The sequence below is a fragment of the Chelonoidis abingdonii genome, chromosome 15 (assembly GCF_003597395.2).
Source record: "Chelonoidis abingdonii isolate Lonesome George chromosome 15, CheloAbing_2.0, whole genome shotgun sequence".
In the NCBI taxonomy this organism is placed as follows: Eukaryota; Metazoa; Chordata; order Testudines; family Testudinidae; genus Chelonoidis; species Chelonoidis abingdonii.
In genome coordinates, this window is record NC_133783.1 from 12,689,226 (window position 1) to 12,710,626 (window position 21,401).

General features: G+C 41.9%; 2 protein-coding genes across 2 annotated transcripts in view; one reads left to right on the plus strand and one right to left on the minus strand.

The window, feature by feature from the left end:
* The window catches only part of SHLD2 (shieldin complex subunit 2), a 115,840-nt gene that overhangs the window by 81,890 nt on the left and 12,549 nt on the right, over window positions 1–21,401 (minus strand). The window lies entirely within an intron of this gene.
* GLUD1 (glutamate dehydrogenase 1) overlaps window positions 1–21,401 on the plus strand; it is a 51,155-nt gene that overhangs the window by 4,434 nt on the left and 25,320 nt on the right. The window contains exons 2-4 of the mRNA XM_032780685.2: window positions 14,656–14,736; window positions 15,471–15,526; window positions 18,958–19,021. Of these exons, the coding sequence (XP_032636576.1) occupies window positions 14,656–14,736; window positions 15,471–15,526; window positions 18,958–19,021 (201 nt within the window). The remainder of the gene's footprint in view (window positions 1–14,655; window positions 14,737–15,470; window positions 15,527–18,957; window positions 19,022–21,401) is intronic.

The following is a 21,401-nucleotide window of genomic DNA, read 5'->3' on the forward strand; positions in this document are numbered from 1 at the left end:
CACTCTGATTTAAGGTTTTGCATGCCGGTAATACATTTTAATGTTTTTAAGTCTCTTTCTATGTCTATAATGTATAACTAAACTGTTGTTGTATATAAAGTAAATAAGGTTTTTTAAATGTTTAAGAAGCTTCATTTAAAATTAAATTAAAATGCAGAGCCCCTCAGACCGGTGGCCAGGACCCGGGCAGTGTGAGTGCCACTGAAAATCAGCTTGCGTGCTGCCTGTGGCACACGTGCCATAGGTTGCCTACCCCTGCAGTAGACACTGCATTGCTTATAGTGACTGTTGCTGCCTTTCAGAAGCTGTCCAACAATGCCCCACAGTGACAGTTAAATTGGTGCAAGTGCTCCTGGAGAGGATGGACGCTGCTGACACGAGTGTAGTGTGGAGATGCAGAAGCAATTTAATTATTTCAGTTACTGTATGTCGACGTAACTTAGGTCGACTTAATTTTGTAGTGTAGACTTGCCCTGGTGTACAGATGGGAAGTATGCTGCTGTCTCCTGCTTCTCTGTCCTTCTGCTCTGTAAGTTATCTTATCCATCATACTGCAGTTGTGCAGAAAGCCATTCTTTGTGTTACTGTTGTTGTTGGTCAGAGCCACACTTCTGCACTCACCACAGTAACATTTAATTTTTATAGTCCAGTTTCAGATTCACCTAAACTTCAGGAGACTTATTAAATGCTGTTATTATGAACACAATAATTTTTACTGTAAACTCTTTAGCAGAATTATCCAGAAAATGTCTTTTAAAATCAATGTTAATAATGTTCTGTAGCAATTTACTCTGCAAGTAAATGTAATGAGGGTTGGCTGTTGGGATGTCTCCTACTATGGTAACTGATCTTTTTATCTGAACCTTCCGCACCAGAAGTGGGCAAACTATGGCCTGCGGGCCACATCCAGCCCACCAGCTGATTTAATCTGGCCTTCAAGCTCCTGCTGGGGAGCGGGGTTTGGGGATTGCCATGCTCCAACCAGGAAGTGGGGTCAGGGGTCGCTCTGCACGCACGTGCCATTGCTTCCAGAAACAGCAGCATGTCCCCCCTCCAGCTCATATACGTAGGGACAGCCAGGGGGTCCGCATGCTCCCTCCGTCCTAAGCACTGCCCCTGAAGCACCCATTGGTTAGGAACTGCAGCCAGTGGGCGCTGCAGGGGTGGCGCCTGTGGACAGGACTGCGTGCAGAGCCGCCTGATTGCACCTGAAGCTGGAGGGGAGACATGCTGCTGCATCTCGGAGCTGTTGAGGTAAAAGCCGCTCAGAGCCTGCACCCCATGCCCCAATCCTGATCCCCCGCCCGTCAAATCCCCTCAATCCCAGCCTGGAGCACCTTCCTGCACCCCAAGCACCTCATCCCCACCCTGGGCCCTCACACACATCTGTGTCCCAATCACCTGCCCCAGCCCAGAGGCGCCCCCCCTACACGCTGAACCCCTTGATCCCTGCCTCGAGCACCCTCCTACATCCCAAATCCCTCATCCCCAGCCCAGAACCAGCATCTGCAGCTGGACCCCACACCCGGACCCCTTGCTCCACCCCAGAGCCCCTCCCACACCCTGAACTCCTCATTTCTGGCCCCACCCCAGAGCCTGCACCACCAGCAAGAGCCTTCACCCCGTTCTGCACCCCAACCCCAATTTTGTGAGCATTCATGGCCCGCCATACAATTTCCATACCCAGATGTGGCTCCTGGGCCAAAATGTTTGTCCATGCCTGTTCTATACCATTAAATATCTGATTTCTGATAGTAATTCTGTCAGGTTTTAAACCCATTTTTTGTTTGTTTTGTTTTGTTCTTTTTTCAACTCAGTGCCTTAAACAAATGTTTCATTCTCTGGAGTATTTCCATTACTCCCAATGGACCAGATAGTTGAAACGCCTCATTCCCCTCAGTTCAGTGAGACCAAGGATCTTTCTCAGTCTCTTTCCTGGCTCCCTTGGTTTCTTCATTTATTTTCTTTCTCCTTCCTTTCTCATCCCTATCATCATTGCTCTCACGGTTCCCTAGCTTCCTGTGCGCTTTCCCATCTCTTTTCTCCCCAGTGGGGCAAGTGTTCTTCTTTCTTTAGATCCTTCCTTCAGCTGTCACTTCCAATTGCTGTGAAACTTTCAAGTTCCAACATTCCATCCCTTCTGGTGTCAATGGCCCAACTCTGAACATGTTGTTCACTGTTTGAGTAACAGGAGATGGGTTTGGAGGAGGAAAGAGGGAAGAAAGCTGTTACCTGAAGATTAATGTAATACAAATCTAATTTATGCTGTATAGGATGTTTCATATTTGATCTAGACTGAACACTGGTAATTTACCTATTGGGAGACTAGATTAATAGCATACAGTAGCTGGAAAGTGATAGTTCATCAGATGACTTCAAGTACGTGAAATCATATTTAAACAGATCATAGAGATGGGACTTGTACACTTGCTATACATCAGGTAACTGGAGGACTAAACCCACTGTGCAGGTAGCTATGATAGACTAGGGTGGGGATATGCACCAGCAAGGGATAGGGGGCAGAAAGAAACCCTGGTTATTAAATAAATAAAAATCAGTTTCCTGAGAATTGTAGAAAAATAATGGGATGATGCTGATATTTCTACATTGGTGCTACCCTATAACCCTTCTTTGAGTGCTTCAACTTTTATGAGCCTCTGTATAGTCTAACTCTTAAACTTCATGCTCCATCACTTCACTGCTAGAAAGGTGATGGAATTTTCTGTTTTTCCTTTCTCACTCAATTTCTCTCAGGGCTGCCTTCATGTCCTGAAGAGATGGCAGGTCTCCACTACTCTTAGTTTTGAGTCCTCCAGTCTCTGCCTCTTTTGCCACTTCTGGCTTTCACATGCAGCAGTGTAATGAAATGGACATGATTCTTTACTGTTCATTGCTGCTCATAGCAGCAGTGAGTCTAATCAAAGTCATGCTAATATGCTGATGCTCAGCAAAATTCTAAGTAGCAGTAGCAGCTTTGAAACTGTCTGGAGCTTCAGGAAGATGGTATACTGTATTGGATAACATTTTGAAAGTTATCTTTGTAATCAGAAAACATGCATTCTGCATAAATTGATTACTTAGGCCCTTCTAGTAACCAGAGAAGCTTTCTTATTCCAGTAAGTGAATTTTTAGGGACTTGCTTGTGTGCTTAAAACATTCAGTGCTTTTATTATACATTTAGATGTGTGCATAAACTAAACTGGAGTCAAAAGATAAGTGTGTGAAAGCAGAGCTCAAAAATTAATATTGCAACAGTTTGCCAAATGTGAAAATTGCTGGCTATGGTTTTTCCAGGCGGTGGAGGCCAGAAGACAGTCTGGATCACAGTCAGCAGCAGCAAGAACCAGGTAGGGAAATTAAGGCATCTGTGACAGAAGTTGTTGCTAGGAGAGAAGTGGCAAGTAGTGCTCTTGGGAAGGCTTTAATGGTACTAGCTGACATACAGCTCACAGATCTGTTCGATCACCAAAACAGACCTTTCACTTGCAGCTGGTGAACCCAAATTTTGAGCGCTGGTGAAAGGAAGGGTTTCTCTGTGGGGGCAAAATGGGAACCTTTCCTATTTAAAGATTTACCAATGTATTGCCAAATAAACATGCTTGAACAGGTGTTTGGACCTCTATGTAACTTACTGTTAGTAAGTACATGAGCATTGATAATTAGCATAAGCATTGTACATTAAGCTCTAGTATCATTGGGTTATTTTTGAGTTTCAGCAAATACTTATAGGAATCTAATTTGGGTTTATATCTTTATTTAGTAAAAAGTTTAACTGAGAAAAATCCAGGTCATACCAGGTACTAAACTGAAAGATAAGAGCTTCTTTTGAAAAAGATCAGTATTAAATATTGTCTGAAGATTATAGACAAAAGGCTCTAAGATCTTAGGTACATAATACAATACATGTTATTCCATTAGATCAGGGTTCTTTTGCACTTGTTGCCATCTCCTTCATATAAGTTCCATAATTCATTTATGGTGATTTACTGTCTTTAATGCCTGTATGTATTTGCGTTTAAAAGTCATACTTAGGTCAGTTTACTTTAATACAGTTATCTAGAATATTCTACTTCAGGTATCTGTTGAATTCAGTAGTTATGCAATAACCCTGTCAAACTGTTACCTCAAAATTTAAAATTTTATAAATACTGTATGCATTTACAAAATCTGAGACCTATAGAAATGTTTTCATAATTGGGTATTCCAGTAGGAAGTGGCTTTGCTCACATATCCCTGCAGTATTTGCAACTCAAATACTAGTGCTAAGTCTTTCACCCAAAATGAAAATGACTTGGTCTGTCCAATCAATGAAATGTAAGGAGTAAGCAGCATAAATAGTTGAATAAGTTTTTTTTTTTGTTTGTTTGTTTGTTTTTTTTTTGTTTTTTTTTGTTTTTTAATACTTCTAGATTCAGTAGTCTAAGGTGTTGGTGATATATATAAGAACTTGTTTGGTAACTCTTTTTTGAAAGGCTTAAACAAAAAATGATCTGATTCATTTGAATACTATAATTCACTACCAATAGCACACCCTACACAATAATAGTTCAGGGAAGGAGCAGCTGTTTCATTTCACTGGTACATGAAGGGAAGTGTTTTGAGCCCCTTCAGAAAAACAAGCAATTTATAATTAAAAGCACTTGTCATCAGAAACAGTTAAAGAGCACCTGAAATGACATTTTTGCTCAAGCATTCATGGCACTTCTATTATAAGAGAGTGAGTAGTCAAGAGGGTACTAATTATATATGTTGGGGGTTTCAAACCTATGGAACCCAGCAGCATAAGTCTTTTCCTTTACATTTTGGTGCCTCTCCTCTATAAGCTCTAGGAACACGTCAAAAACTGCCATTAATTTATCAAGTTATATGTCCATTGAAATATTCTGCTTGAGATAGCCTAGATCATTCTTTTATAAATCTTACACATCCCAGTTTCTAGTAATTACCTTTTGGTAGAAAATAAACTTAAATGACAAGGAAGAATAAGACTTCTACAAATTCTCAGAGAAGTAAGGGTCCTTCTTTCCTCCCTTTTTTTGGTGGTGTAATTTCTGGATCTTATTATGTTAATTACTTGTTACCCAAAATTCATCTTTTTCTAAAGCTGGATAGATGCTTAATGATAGCTAAAATGCTACTAAGAATCATTTTCCCTTCCTTTGCTTATATGGTTACTTGCGTGCTAAGAGCTGGAGTTAACAGGAAACCACACTTGCTGTTGCTCGTCATAGTGACAGCTGCCTAGAGAACTAAAACAATCCAAATAGGGTACAGGAAATGGGAGGCAGCAGAACAAAACTGACTTTAAGGCAAAGTAGACTAGACTAGCAGTTTTCTAACTAAAATCTGTAATCTTATTTAACAGTCTAAAAATTGTGTAACTGATAGCTGGGACAAAACTGTTTAGTTTAGGCGTTTTTGCATGAGCCAGTTGAGAACAATTGTCAACAGGTAGGTTTCCTAGAGTTAACTAGGGTTGAAAGCTTAAGGTCAATAAAGGCATTCTTTTATGTTAACATTTGCTGTGGGGTTCTCAGCTACTTGGTAGTAAGGAATGGATTCACTGATGTTCATAGGGCCCCATTTACATTGGGGCTAAAATCGTACACTTCAAAAAATTACTTAAAACTTGTTTATGGTAACTATTTAGGAGTCCACTGTTAATGAATCCAAATTGACCACCTGAAATAGTCTAAAACTGATGCAACAAGCATATATTTTAGTTCCAGTGTAGCTGAGAGCTAAGGGTTCTGGTTTCCATACACATTTTTCATCTCTGGTCAGACCGATCGCTGTACCGTGATGTTAGGGATTTTCAATAACCTGTTGAAATGGAATGTCACATGACAGTGGTCAAATATGCATGGCCCAATCCTTATTCCTTATTTTAGAGACAAATGACTGCCTTAAATGATTGCTCCTGCAACTTGTGGATGATGAATCTGCATTTCTTTGTGGAGCAGCTTAGCTGACTGACTGCCAAGGGGAACTTCTGCTGAGAAACTTTCTAGTCTCTCTCTTCTGTCTTCTGTTCTCCTCTGGCTAGCAGATTTTGCCTTTTCTCTCCTGTCCTGTATCTGCATGTGAGTGTCTTTCTTACCCTAATAACTCATTCCTCTACAGTTATCTTCCCCATTCTACTGCTATCCTCTTTGCCCAACAGGGGTTCTACGATTGGACACTACATGATTGCTAATATTGGATCTCCGCTGCTGGCAGTGCTCTATTATACAGGCTTTATTTAGACAAGGCCTTATTTCTCTAAGGGCTTGTCTATGCTGGCATGCTAAATCGGTACCGTTGTGATTGATGCAGCAACATCGATTTACTAGGTCTGGTGAAAATGTGATAAATTGATGGGAGAGTGCTCTCCCGTTGACTTCAGTACTCCACCTTGCCGAGAGGCGGAAGGTAAGTTGGTGGGAGAGCATCTCCAGCCGACATGGCACGGTGTAGATGCTGTGTTAAGTTGATGTAAGCTATGTCTCTCAGGTGGATGCTTTTCCAGGAGAGATGCTGTAACTCAAACAGGAGTTAATTTAGGAAAGTCCTATGGTGTACAGAAGGTCAGACTAGATAATCACAGTGGTCCCTTTTGGTCTTATCTATGAATATATAAATATACGCATTGTACTACTTAACTGTACCCATATAGTTTGAGTATACAAACCCATCCTCCATTATATTGATATAAAAGGTGCCTCTACCAGAATATCTTATTCATGTATGGGAAGGGGAATAAGTTGCACTGATCTAAGACATATTTATGTCAGTAGAAAGAGGGGTTGTACTGGTATAACTTTTTTTAATAACCGCAACTCAAATAATTATACCAGTGCAAAAACTATGTAGACCAGGCCTTAAACAGTTACAGGCCCTTATCACAAGGACCTTAAAATTGTCAACCAGTTCTAGTGCAGCTCACGCTACTAGCTGTCACCGGGGGGCATACAGTAGATGGGATTTTGCACACCATATGACACTTGCAACCTAAAATGAATGCTGAAAGCTAATACAACTTAATTTTCAAGTTATGGACACTTTCATGGAAAACATTTGTGGAAATGAGCCGTGTTATTGTGATACAACTTCTACCAATGGCTAAGTTTGTGTGTGTATACTTTACATAATGGTTCCTTATTTTAGCATTAGGTCTTAGCATTATCATTTAGGTTTAGCGTTCCCCTTTTGTCGAAACTAGGCGTGCTAGAACAGATGCAATGGTGGATATACATTTAAATATCAGATTTGAAGAGCTACTGTTGACTTCTCTGGTTGGTGGTAGGGAATGATGTACTTAAATGTTTTGTGCACTTGGACAACAAGCACTGCTTATTAATAAACACAGTCTTGTTTCACTGCTCTCCTGGAAGAAATAAGCCATCCAAAGAGGGAATATACATGCAGATAAGTAGGTCTGAAGTAGCAGAGCTGTTTCTGCTAGGAATGCAGGAATTGTCACAGAGAAATAAACTGGTGGTCCATACAGGTCTGTCTCATCTTACGCTGGGGTTAAGTTCCACGGTCAGTGCGTAAAGCGAAAACCGCGTATAGTCAAAATTACATTGAGTGTAATGGCAGGCGGAATCACTCGCACTACAGGAACTGTATTTAAATTGTTATACTTCTCTTTTGTTTTTGTTTTGTTTTTTTGCTAACCACATGAAGCTGAATTCGCGAATGTTAAATGCGCGTAAGATGCGACAGACCTGTATAGTTACCTGCTCTAACAATGACCTTTAGTAGATGTGTCAAAGTAAAATGGAAGAATCACTATTATAGACAACCGTAGACTAATCTACCCACAGAGAGGGTTTTCCTTGTTAATTTAGTGGTTGGCTAATTCCTGGGAATAAGAGGGATTTTATTCTTTTTTTAAATCTTCGTTTAATGTAGTTTACTCTGGTCTCTTTCCTGGGTGGTTAATTTAAAACCCAGGAATGAGCATGAGTAGTTAAACTGATTTATTCCAATGCAAGTTACTTTGCATTGTCAACAATGAATATTATCCTGCATTGTATTACCCGCTCACCTAGCTTTGTTAGGTCCCTCTAGAGTTTCACTAAAATAACCTATTTATTTTTTTCCATCTGCAAGTTTGCCCCTTTACTGCTCACCCCCATTTTCAGCCGATTAATAAACACTAAACACGAGTCCTGGTATTCATTGTGCACCTCTTGATTAACTTTCACATGTGGAAAAATGGTCATGCATTCTGAAGAGGCCTGTGAATCATGTTGGAGCAGGCAGTTAAGAGTTCTGTTCCTAGTGTCGCATATGAAAACTGGTGGTTGTGGTGCTTTTATATATGCAATTGAAGGTTAATAAATCCATAATATGGACTAATCCTTTAGTACAAAAACCAGCTAACCTCTTCCCTTGTACTCTTCCCAAACTTAACCCATGTGAAAATGTTACCAGGGGATCACCATGTCTAAAATGAGTATCTATAGCAGAATTACTTTATATCAATGAAAGCTGATTTAAACTGATTGTTGCAGCATCAGAAGAGCTGTTGCTAATGTGGGATTACAATTAATATCTGATTGCTGTAGCTCTTATAAATCCCAGTTGGGATCTGGGACCCCATTCTGGTAAGTGCTGTACAATCAGAGTAAGATAGTCCCTGCCATGAAAAAAAACTTATTTTCTGATACCTATATGTTTTGCATATAGAGAGGTGTACAGAACAAGTACATTTTGTACACTTAAAAAAAAAAGGGGGGCGGGAGGGGTGGTGGTGGTAAATTGACCTTTAAAAATGCCTGAAGCTTGTATCTCCTTCCAATCTTGATTCTCTTTTTTGTGGGGGGGGTTTTTAAAGAGATGAAATTCAAAGTAGAAAACAAAACCCTAAACTTCCAAGTTGTGATGAACTCTTATTCAAACTTGCTGAGCTCTGTAAGAAGCTTAATTCAGTGGGAGTAGTGGTCTGGGATGTTTTGCTATGAAATGTTACTATGGTGACTAGAGAACCTTTATTTGCTCCTTAAATGGACGGACTACTTTATATTCTGTAGACACTGGAGTGTCTAATGTAGAGATCATGCTGTGGGATAACTAAACTCAAAGGGTCTAGAAACATTCTGAATGTATCCACGTGCAAATGGGTACATTTTATTAAGCATCACCAGGTTCTCAATATGCCTGGAAATCTAATTTGCATTTGAAACTTGATCATTCTGTAGTGTCTAAAAGTAACATACTGTCAGTTTCTTTTGGAAGCTAAGGCATATTATATGCCTAACATTAAAACTTGTACACATTCAGGTCTTGGATTAGAAGACAGGTTGGTTTGATTTTTTCACTTAAAAAAATCAAGGTCTTTCCTGGGGTACCTGCTGGTACCTGTTTTATGACAGTTCTCCATTTCTGCAATACCTATTTAAACTGGTTAGGCTGAATACTCCTGCTGTACATCTGGAATATGATTTGTAGATAAGAGCACCACTGCAGACTCTACTGACGTTCGAATCCAAAAGCTGTTCTTATGCTTATAAATAGCTTCTACTTTGACACATCCTTTAACAAAAATCTCATCTAAACTGATTCAGGACTTGTAAAGAGCAGAAATTCAGATCTGAAGTTTCCATTTCATCTTGCTATACTGTTTGTTGGGGTTCAAGCATTCTTTCTGGAAGCTATGCTGTAGTCAAATAAAAGCTTTTAAACTTAGTACGGAGGTTAACTGCGTGAAATGTAATGGTATGCAATCTATAGGAGATCAGACTAGGTGATCTAATGATCCCTTGTGGCTTTAGCATCTGTGAATGTATCATCCATGACCCTTAGAGGGTGATACTTGGACACAGTGAGAGATGTGCAGTCTGTTTTGAAATCTGAGTTTGTCAAACATTAAAAATATGTTCTAGGGATCTGCCAGAGTGTGATCTGATTTAGGCCTTAGTATCTCCAGTAGAGAAGGTTTCTCTGGCTTCCTTTTTTGAATACATGAGGGGAAGAAAGAAAAACCTCCACCTACTCTTTCCGATCCAAAAATTTTTGAACTTCTGTCCTGTTATATGTTGGAGGGATAATTGTTGAGTACACATTCAACTTTGATGGCTTTAGATCGGGTGGGCAAACTTTTTGGCCCCGGGGCCACATCTGGGTGGAGAAGTTGCATGCTGGGCCATGAATGCAGGGCTGGGTGTGGGAGGGGGTGCGGTGTTTAGGGAGGGGCTTAGGGCAAGGTGTTGGGGGCGCAGGAGGGGTGTGGGATATACGAGGGGGCTCAGGGCAAGAGGTTGGAGTGAAGGAGGGGTATGGCGGGGGCTCAGGGCAGGGGGTTGAGATGCAGGAGGGAATCAAGGTGCAGGCTCCAGCCCGGCGCCGCTTACCTTGAGCAGCTCTGGGGTGGCAGTGGCACGCAGTGGGGCCAAAGGTAGGCCTCCTGCCTGCCCTGGACCCACGCTGCTCCCGGAAGCAGCCAGCACCTTGTCCCTGCGGCCCGGGGTGGGGGGAAAGAGCTCCACGCGCTGCCCTCGCCTGTGGGTACCTCCCCCGAAGCTCCCATTGGCGCGGTTTCCCGTTCCCGGCCAATGGGAACTGCGGGGGGTGATGCCTGCAGGCAAGGGCAGTACGGAGCCCTCTGCTTCCTCCCTCCCCTTCCCCCAGGTCTGCAGGGGACCCTGCCTTAGCCCCGCGACGCCACGGGAATGGCAATCCTGCAGGCAATATCTAAAGCCCTGATGGGCTGGATTCAGCCCGTGGGCCATAGTTTGCCCACCCCTGCTTTAGCTGGATAACTGTAGTGATATACTCTTTTACACACTATCCTGTGGAGTTAACTTATTGCACCAATGTACTTGGCACTGTTGAAATTTCCTGTATTCTATTCTATTCTGGGGGGGAAAAGATCTAGAATGGCAAACTGGTGAGGTGGGTGATATTTAATGAATTATTGTATTTGGCAACATGCTACTTATGATCTTTACTACTTTTTCCTTTCCTTCTGCTGGTGTGGGCTTTTCCTGATGTATTATACAGTTAAATATTTCTGGTATGATGTAATTTTTAACCTGTCTAACAATTCAGACTAAAGGTGATTCAGCTGACTGGCCTGTCTCTCTACATCATAGTCACAGGTTGGTGGAATCAGTTCTTTATTCTTCTAATGTACTACTGACCAGTAATGAAAATTGTATGTGTCCGGGTTTAAAAGCTGAGACCCTGTGATATGAACGTCTTTCCCTATTCTTCAGCAATTAAATAGCAAAGTAGGTTGGAATTTGAAGCAATTTAAACAACATAAAGAAAAGGAACAAGAAACTAATAACTTGCTGTACTGTGGCTTGGCTTAACTTTTTTTGGGTGTGGTGAGAAAAGAAAATCCTTCACTTACAAACAAGACTTTCTGGGTCTTTTCCAGTGGAAAGTATTTTCCATGGCTGTGAGTCATGCTATAGCTTAAGGCTTTCATTACAAAAGATAACTGTGTCTAACTGTCTTTAAAAGTTACTGGTTCAAGAGACACTGTGTGGGCCATGCTAGGATTTTTAAAATGATGATTTTGGTGTGCAGCTTGTATGTAGTAGTCTTCTTCTTTGTGTTTCTTAAATGTTTTGGAGTGCCATAAACTGTTGGATTGCTTCAAGCTTTGTTCTTTATTCTAATGTGAAAAATGTGCACAAGTTTTCAGAGATGGGAACACAGTGCAGAAAGGATTTCCAGATGCATAGCAATGCTGTTTCCCAATCTAATCTGCTCTGAGTCTTTTGCTAAACTAGGAAGTTGTCAAACTAGATTTCACAGAAGTCCTTAGTATACTAAAAATCACGTCTTATCTTTGTGCATCCTCCTGCAAAGGGCTGGCAATTTCCCAGGAAATACTAATTTAGGACAGGACACTGGTAAATATTGGCTTAAACCCCGTTTGAACTGAGAAAAATAATCGCATCAGTGTTCAGCAAGCGTAAAATGTCTCTCTTCAAATTGGATACATCCATTCAAAAACGAGTTTGAGACTGGGTCTGTCCACTACATCAAAGTTTGGTCTTCTGCTGCATGGCCAAGTGGACTTGGACTGGGAGAAAGCTCTGTAGAAAGGTTGTTTGACACAGCTGAAAGAGCTGCTGTGTGGACAGAAGTCAACCATATCTGTAACTTAAGTCAAATGAGCATATCATAACCTGATTACAGAAAAGCTGGCTTCTACTTAGTGTAGATGGTGCTTCAGCCACTTCTAGTTTGACACTGAATGGCAAGCATGCCTTAGAAAGATGAGTTCATGTCAGGAAAAACTGAACAAAAATGGAATGTTGTACTCAGTCAGAACAAGCTGTGCCGTATGTAGTGTACGTTCCAGATGAAGTATTTTCAGGAAGGTAGTTAATTCCACTTCCCCTGAGTTATTAGAGCAAGATTGGGGAGAACATGTAAACTGCATTTCAGAGTTTAAACATTACTATTCTAATGCATTGCACCTTTTTTAAAACTTAAAATTTCCTTTAACAGTTTGATATTTCTAGTCTCAACACTAACCATTTATGTAATGAATTTGCAGTGAAAAACCTAAGTCCAATTTTTTTTAATTCACTGTCACATAAAAACTAAAATCATGTGCCTGTTCTGAGGGAAGCATTCAGCCTTATAACTCTTGTTAGACTTATTGAAAAATATGTTCACATAGGAAGGCAGAAATTTGGCTGCAGACTTCTGAACTACACTGTTTCTTTGTAGACTTGGGATCATTTCCAGTGCATTCATTAATGGCTTTCATAGGAGCTCAGGGGGTTACTTTGGATAATGCTTTTCACGTCTGAGAACCTGGATTTGTGTTCTCCTTTGGATAATAGGAAATCTGTGGAGTCTTTTTCTAGTTTCTGGTGTACACTCTGTCCCTGCTACAACCTTCCCTCTCTCTAGTTTGTCACAATTTACAGCCTATGCTTAAAAATCATAGAACTAGGGGAGAGAATAATTGTAGGTTAGAATTAGACTCTGTAGAGCTGTGGGAGAGACTTGCATAGTAGCTACTTTTGGTGGCAACCTTGTGCTGTTATCCCTTGGCTTTTGTGGGCACTAAGTTCACATTCTAAACTGCAAGTCTGAGCATCTAGAGTTCTATTTTATGTACCCAGATAGGGTTGACTAAAAAAAGTTACCTACTTCGCAGCTGCAACTAGGTAATGCAGTATGATGCTGCCATGTAAATTAAATATAAAAAGAATTTTTAAAAACCAATTTCTGACATTTGACACACTGTTTTCAGCTTCAGTAATCAGAAGAAGATAAAAGTTCTTAGACACAATTTATACTCCCAACCTTTGTGAAATTAGCTTCCAGTTAGTTTTGAACTCCCTCTAAGTCAGAAAGATACAAAATATTACAAGCCCTTCAGATTTTACAAAAGCTGTTTTGCATTACCCTACCTGCAAGATCATATTCAAGATTTTTTTTATTGTAAAAGTCTCCATGCCCAGTGACAAACCACTTCATTTTCTATAAAGTGAATGAGTTGCAACACTTAGGGTTAGAGAGATGCTAGCAAGCCTTAGCATTATGTTGCTGAATGATTCACTCTGGAAGCTACTGATTCTTAAATGGCAAGCTTTGTTAACACAGAGTTAAGGTTGCCCAGTGATAGCTCATGTCCTTCCAGAATGTCGAGTTCAGCAAATCTCAAGCTTCTGTACACCAGGAAGTACAGAGTAGGGTAAACCTTAGCTCTTTCCCTCCCCGCCACTCCCCCCAAACTGACTATAGCCATTGGGAGTTATCTGCATGCACTCAAGCTGCATTCACTGCCCTAACTGTACAGAATGGTAAAGGAGTAAATTGGAACAGCTTTGGAAGAGTTGTGATTGTGACGAGGAGATCTGGGGATTAGTTTGAGGAGCATTGTAGAGTTGTGATAATGATTCAATGAAATCTGGATCTGATCCCCTTGTGATCTTTATCAAAGGAAAGAGGTGGATGTGTACCTTGAGGTTCCAGTCTGCATCATTACAGTACAGAATTGTGTAAGTTGTGTCAGTAGCAGGGCATTTTCAGTTGTGAGGCGGGGTCTGAGAACAGTCTATGGATTTAATGATAGGTAGGGGTAAGAATAGATTTTGGTGGTATGCTGTGCAAGTTGATATCTATCCGTGAGCAAAAAAAAAGTTACCAGAATGCATCAGCATAAAGAAAAGTTATTCTCTTTCTGGGAGCTGTGTTTCTAGAACCTCATAGTCAAATAGACCCAGACTTCGAACACTGACTCTATCCTGTACGTCCATGACACGCACCAAATTTCAAGGCAATCTGATTAACTTTATGTATTTTAGAGCACTTAGAACAGTCAAGCTTTAAACCTTTACTACAGGAAAGCTGTCCCTCTGCTTTAATACCTCTCAACTGCCCCTTGTTTGAAGGCACACCATTTGTCCCAAATTAACCATATACATTAAGAGCCCCTTTCATTTCTACTATAGAAAACTACCAGAAACAACTAACTTGAGGTTAATGATTTGCATTTTATTTCCTACACTGCTTTTGTTATTTTGAGGCTGTTGTACATTATCTCTTACTTCAGTCTTGACAAGCTGAGAGAGAGCGATTGCCCACTTGCATGTAGTGGGCTGGTGGCCTAGAGTTGCTATTTGCAATTTGCAAATACTAATTGCAAACTCACTTCATTCTTCTTGTTTGTTTTTCCTGTATGTTTTTCAGGTATTCGTTACAGCACAGATGTTAGTGTGGATGAGGTGAAAGCTTTAGCCTCTCTAATGACATACAAATGTGCTGTGGTTGGTAAGTGATACTAGTTTGTCAAGTACAGATAATAATTGTCATTTGAATTAGCATTGATTTAAGTCACTGTGAAATAGCTGAAGGGCTCAGTTTTGTTATTTTTGGATACTAATCTCCTTTTACTAAAATCTAACCTGTTAAAATCTGCAACAAGTGGTTTTGAGTGCTTACCCAGTAACTATAGTGCTGTATTTCCTTTGCTGATATTGAAGCTACATGTTTTTCAATAGTACTTTGTTCTCGGCATTCAGCTCTTCTGCTGTGTTTCATCTCTCGGTAAAATTATCCCATGCTTAATATGTTAGTACCACATGGCAACATCCCACTTGACCATAAGGACTTAGTTCATGATTGAGTAGATGGGGCCGTAAGGAAGATCTAAGATTGTATTTTAACAAAATTGTCCTTAATAAACGGCAAAACTTGAAGGAAATAGATTTAAATAGATCTTAGACTTCCTGTGTTTAGAAGATCCTCTTCAAGCTGATCTGAAAAGACTGCCCCTTGTATGAACAGAATGTAGATTTTTAGTGAACATATTAGTGAAATTGTGCTGTGGATGTGGCAGAGTCCGCTTCGCAGTTGACAGTGAGGGTTTAGTGACCGATAACTTCCAAATACGCATGTTTACACAAAGTTGTAGAAGCTACCCCTTTTTTGCATAATTTAAAGATCTTGTCATTTCTTTTCTGCCTTTTATCTTGAAAAATGAAACTCTTATAAATCTTTTTCAGATGTGCCATTTGGCGGTGCAAAGGCTGGTGTTAAGATCAATACAAAGAACTATACCGTAAGTCTAAATTATATACATATATTGTGTAAATGGGAAGAGTTTTTGAAAGCTCTTTTGTATGACGGCATTGAAAGCTCAGTAGAAATCCATCTATTTTTTCCTTAGAAGAGATTAAATCAGAGGTGGGCAAACTATGGCCCATGGGCCAGATCTGGCCTGCTGGATTGCCAGCCCCGGGGCACAGCGGGACTAAGGCAAGGTCCCTGCATCCCCTGGTCCTGCATTGCTCCTGGAAACTGCTGACATCACGACCCTGTGGCCCGTGTGGGGGCAGAGGGCTCCGCGCGCTGCCCTTGACGGCAGGCACTGCCCCTCGCAGCTCCCATTCCCCAGGAATGGGGAGCTGTGGCCAATGGGAGCTTTGGGGAGGTACCCACAGGCGAGGGCAGCATTCAGAGTCCTCTGCCCTCTGCCTCCCCAGAATTCGCAGGGACGTGGTGCTGGCCACTTCCAGGAGTGCCGTGGGGCTAGGGCAGGCAGGCAGGGAACCTACCTTAGCCCCGCTGCATGCCACTGCCACCCCAGAGCCGCTCAAGGTAAGCGGCACCAGGCCAGAGCCTGACCCTCTCCTGCACCCCAACCCCCTGCTGAGCCCCTAATCCCCTGCTCTGAGCCCCTTCCTGCACACTGCACTCCCTCCCGCACCCCAACTCTCTCCCCCAGCCCTACATTATCCTAAAATCATAGAATATTAGGGTTGGAAGAGACCTCAGGAGGTCATCTAGTCCAATCCCCTGCTCAAAGCGGGACCAACACCAGCTAAATCATCCCAGTCAGGGCTTTGTCAAGGCAGGCCTTAGAAACCTCTAAGGATGGAGAGTCCACCACCTCCTTAGCTACTCCACACAGCCTGCTTACGCTCACACTCTTGTCCAAGTTGCTTTGCCACACCCGCCCCCTCATCCCCTCCAGTGACATAGTGTTTCCTTTTAATATCCCAGCCTAGACCTGAACTCTGCCCCTTACGGCGCACCACCCCCTTGAGAGCTACCCGCCGTAATGGCGGGTAGTCAGGACGTACCCCAAGGCAGCATAAGTACATTTTTAGAAACGATTTGATTGAGGTAAGAGGACTTAATAAACAGGCTTGGGGAATATGTTCCATAGAATCATAGAAGAGTAGAGCTGGAAGGGACCTCGGGAGGTCATCTAGTCCAACCCCCCTGCTCAAAGCAGGACCCACCCCAACTAAATCATCCCAGCTAGGACTTTGTCAAGCCAGGCCTTAAAAACCTCTAAGGATGGAGATTCCACCACCTCCCTAGGTAACCCATTCCAGTACTTCACCATCGTCCTAGTGAAATAGTTTTTCCTAATATCCAACCCCACTGCAGCTTGAGACCATTGCTCCTTGTTCTGTCATCTGCCACCACTGAGAACAGCCTAGCTCCCCCCTCTTTGGAACCCCCTTTCAGGTAGTCAAAGGCTGCTATCAAATCCCCGCCCCCCACTCTTCTGCAGACTAAATAACCCCAGTTCCCTCAGCCTTTCCTTGTAAGTCAGATGCTCCAGCCCCCTAATTATTTTCATTGCCTTCTGTTGGACTTCCCAATTTGTCCATTTCCTTTCTTTAGTGGGAGGCCCAAAACTGGACGCAATACTCCAGGTGCTGAATAGAGTGCCGAATAGAGGGGAATAATCACTTCCCTCGTTCTGCTGGTAATGCTCCTACTAATACAGCCCAATATGCTGTTGGCCTTCTTGGCAGCAAGGGCACACTGCTGACTCATCCAGCTTCTCATCCACTGTAATCCCCAGGTCCTTTTCTGTAGAACGGCTGCTTAACCAGTCGATCCCCAGCCTGTAGCAATGCATGGGATTCTTCCTTCCTATTCATGGCCCTGCATGCAATTTTCCCACTCAGATGTGGCTCTCAGGCCAAAAAGTTTGCCCACCTCTGGATTTAATGAAGTCTCTGTTACTCCTGGGAGAATTTGCACAGAATTCCATGTTTTCCCCTACAGAACTGGGGCTGCAGAGCTGCTGGCTGCCACTAGGGGCTGCTGGACTCTGCAGAGCCCTGTTGGCAATGAGCAGCATGTCCAGCCCAGTGGGGATTGAGGTTGCACACACTGGCTGCCAGGCCCAATCCTCATTCTCCCGGGGACAAGAGAGGGCCCGGGAGACCCAGCTCTGGCAAAGAGTGAGGAAGGGCAGGGTTGCACCACACCACCTCCCCTGGCAGGACAGTAAAGAAGCTGAGGGGAGTAAAGGCTCTGGAGGTGTGTAGGTGTCTGGGCCAGGGGGTGCCCCATGGCTGGGCTTTGGGGTAGGTGGATGCCCTGTGCCTGGACTCGGGTGGGGAGGGGGAGCTCTGGGAGTCCCCACGCAGCCCCTTCCAGCACCCCCCAACTGGAACTGGGCTGTCATAGGGGTTTCTTTAACTGTCTGTGCCTGGGGAAATCTTTGTGTTGTTTTTGTGTGTATTGTTGACATACTTGTTGACATGTATTTTCAAATAAATTACCAAAATAATTTAAACTGGAGTGACTGCATTGTGGTGGTTTGACAAATAAAATTTCAGAAGTTAGCAGAATTTTTAATTTTTTTGGTGCAGAATTCCCCCAGGAATACGGTGTGTACAACTGTCAGGCAAAGGTGTATCAAAACAATTTGATATTTAAGAACTCCCTGTGTAAAAGGTCAAATACTCTTTACAAATTAAATGATATAAGTCTTTTTCTGAAATTTAGGCTGCAGGCTAGGTGCTGCCTTTAGATTTTTTTTTTTTTTTTCAAATGATGTTATTCATGGAGAAAGCTTAATCCAAAACATTATCTTTTCTTCTCAGAATAATTTTGCACTTAGTGTACCATAAACTTTCTCTAGCAATAAGGTTGACACATTTTTAAAGTCTTAAATATTGTATAATGTGGGTGATGCGCTTACTAGTTTTTTAAAGTGAGCCAATTGCAGCCATGTTTTCCAATAATCAGATGTTATATAACTAGAATAGCCACTACATGAAATGTCAAAGTTCAAATAAACTTAATATTCGTATGAATTACTGAAACTTTGCATTAATTATGCAATAATCAGAACTGATTTCTGTCATCTACTATATATCTAATTTATTCATTTATTTGCTAGGAAAATGGTTGTTTTTACAAGTTTTTCTTAAACACTGAAATATTTGACCGAACAGTGTCGTTACCTGTGTTTCCCTGATGCATTCATGATTTCTTTTGAATAATGGAAAATATACATAAAGAAAACGAGACCTCCCTAAGCAATTCACCTACTATACTGATGGTACAAAAAAAGGGAGTTACCAGGCAGATACTATGAAAATTGATGTGTAAACACATGAACAGCTTTTAATTTTTAAAAAAAAAAAAACTATGATTGTGGGAAATTTTTAGGCTGACTTTGAACACTTATACCAAATCCTAGTGACTCCTTTGGCACTTACTATATTTTCTTAATAGGATAATGAATTGGAAAAGATCACAAGAAGATTTACTATGGAGCTGGCAAAGAAGGGATTTATTGGTATGTAAGTACAGTGATACTAGTCAGTGGCATAGCTAGGAGTGGAAATTTGGGTGGGCCCTGACGTTTGGATGGATGAGCAATGACTCTGTGCTAGCTCAGCTTCTCCCCCTACGCCATGCCCTTTCTCTAGCTCTGGTGCCCCCAGACAAAGGGCTTCACCTGCTGAGCTGGGCACACGTGTGAGGCGGCTCAGAAAATGGCAAGGCAGAGCTGCCGGAGTGTAGCCTTCTGAAAGGTGGGCACATAGCTCCATTCTGAATTTCAGATGCCCAAGTGACGCTTTGGGCTGCTGTGGCAGCACTACATCCTTGCTCATATTTGGCTGCGTCTGGATGTTAAGAGGGTAGGCCATGGCTCACCTGTAGCTATGCCCCTGATACTAGTAAACTTGTAATGTGGGAATCTAATTTCTTGTGTGTTAGCAATGTAGACTAGATAGTATCCTGTAAACATGATGCTCCAGCCCTGTTGTGATACATTTCTTGAGACTTGGCCTCTGATTGGGTCAGATATAGTGCCCCTGCCTTGCAGAGTAAGACAGTAGTTCATCAATCTCACATTGGGCCTTCAGTCCAGTTCAGGACTTGTTGATCCTTACTCTGGATATCAGGGGTTTTCAGTAGTCTTTACCCCTGGTCAGGGGGTTTCTGTTCCACCTTCCTCAGTGGGTAGGGGAACTCTGGCCCTCCCTCTCAACTGGGTTCTGGTCCAGGGACTCTTCTAAGCAATCAGGGCCTGATTACACAGATCCCTTGCTATATCCCTGCACCACTTCCTACTTGCCCTGTCTTGGGTCTTTGCCATAGCCTCTTCCTGGGTTCACAGTGTTTCAGTGCCTCTTTCTCTAAGCCTCTTCCATTGGCTCACTGCAGAGCTTTTTAGTGCTTTCTACCACCCACCTGGTTCTGCTGTAGGAGTTCTGTCTGGTTCCATGACCTTGCAGGACTCTTCCTGCAGCCCCTTCTGCAGAATAGAGAATTCTGAGGGGACTCACTTGCTGCTACTTACTTTGCCAACTGTCTTGAGATCCCTGTTACAGGCCTACCTTCACGGGGGCTCTGCCTGCCAACAGTCCAAATCAGTTCTCTTGCTTCAGAATTCTTACCGAGTGATAGCCAGCCATCAGCTCCCAACTGAGCTGAGTTCAGCCCTTTTAACTTCTCCCTCCATGCTTGACATCTTCTGTGGGTGTAGCATGGTAAGGCAAATTAAGCTCACAGGCTTTTATTAACTTCTTTGGTCTAATGTGAAATTGATGCACATCGTTATTTGAATTTCTGCTTTTAAGAAGGTGTTTGGTATTTTTAGTATGACGTAGGCTCTGTGATGCAAACATGCTTCAGCTAATGTCAAATTGCTGAGTACCTAGCAATAAAGGATTTATGCCAGTTCTTCCTTGTACATATTAAGGTAATGACATTGCCATTTAGAAAGAATTAAATTTCCTGTTTACTCTCAAATTGCGGTACATTTTCTATGAAAGTTTAAAATAGTTTAGGTGATAAGTATAGCACTATTCTTATTTTATGGTTAGGTCAGAACACACAATTCTGTCACACTTGAAATATGGTTGATTTATGTATGATCTTTTAGATTGAACTGTTCACTACTACCCTGTTTCCTGTAGTCGCAAAATCAAGGCTTTTGGCTGATATCAGAGGAAGGAAATGGAAGATCCACCCGATAGGAACCACAGAGATGGTTTCAAAAGAAATGAAGTGAACCCATAGCCTGTGTGGGGACATTTATAGGTGACCCATTTCATTCAATCTCTTTTGAACACCTAATCCTATCTACTTAAAGAGAGTTCCCAGTTGAACTGATGCTGTAACACTTGCAGGCAAAGAACTCTTGGTTTCATAGGAGCAGGAGAGGAATAAGGCACGTTTTTTCTTTCATTCCTGACCTCTTAAGAAAACAAAGTCCCAATAGATATCCCAACAAACGTATTCATGTATCTTCCATTTTATTGCTGTCTGCGTGGGCAGAAGTACCTGTTTTCTAGAATGCATGAGAGTCTGTCAGCAGCCATACAGATATATTTATCAAAATAAATGATTTGTGTATTGTACTTAGTGGTAGCTAAGCTGCATTGACAATTGAAACGGTTAGATGTAATGTTTTTATTTGGTTTTTTTGTTTTTGTTTTTTAATGAGATGCTGTGTAATTTGTTTGATAGTTTGGAAAATTAAAGGGGGGGCTTGGTTTGTTTAAATTTCTGCCAAAGATATCTAGATCTTGTTTCAAATAGTTTGGCTTAGCACAGTCCGTAAGCAGTTACCCAGAAGAGTAAATATAATTACTGGTAGGGTGGTACATGGAGATGCCTCCACCAATGTTCTTCATGGAAAAATGCCTTGTCTCTTCCATTCTTAA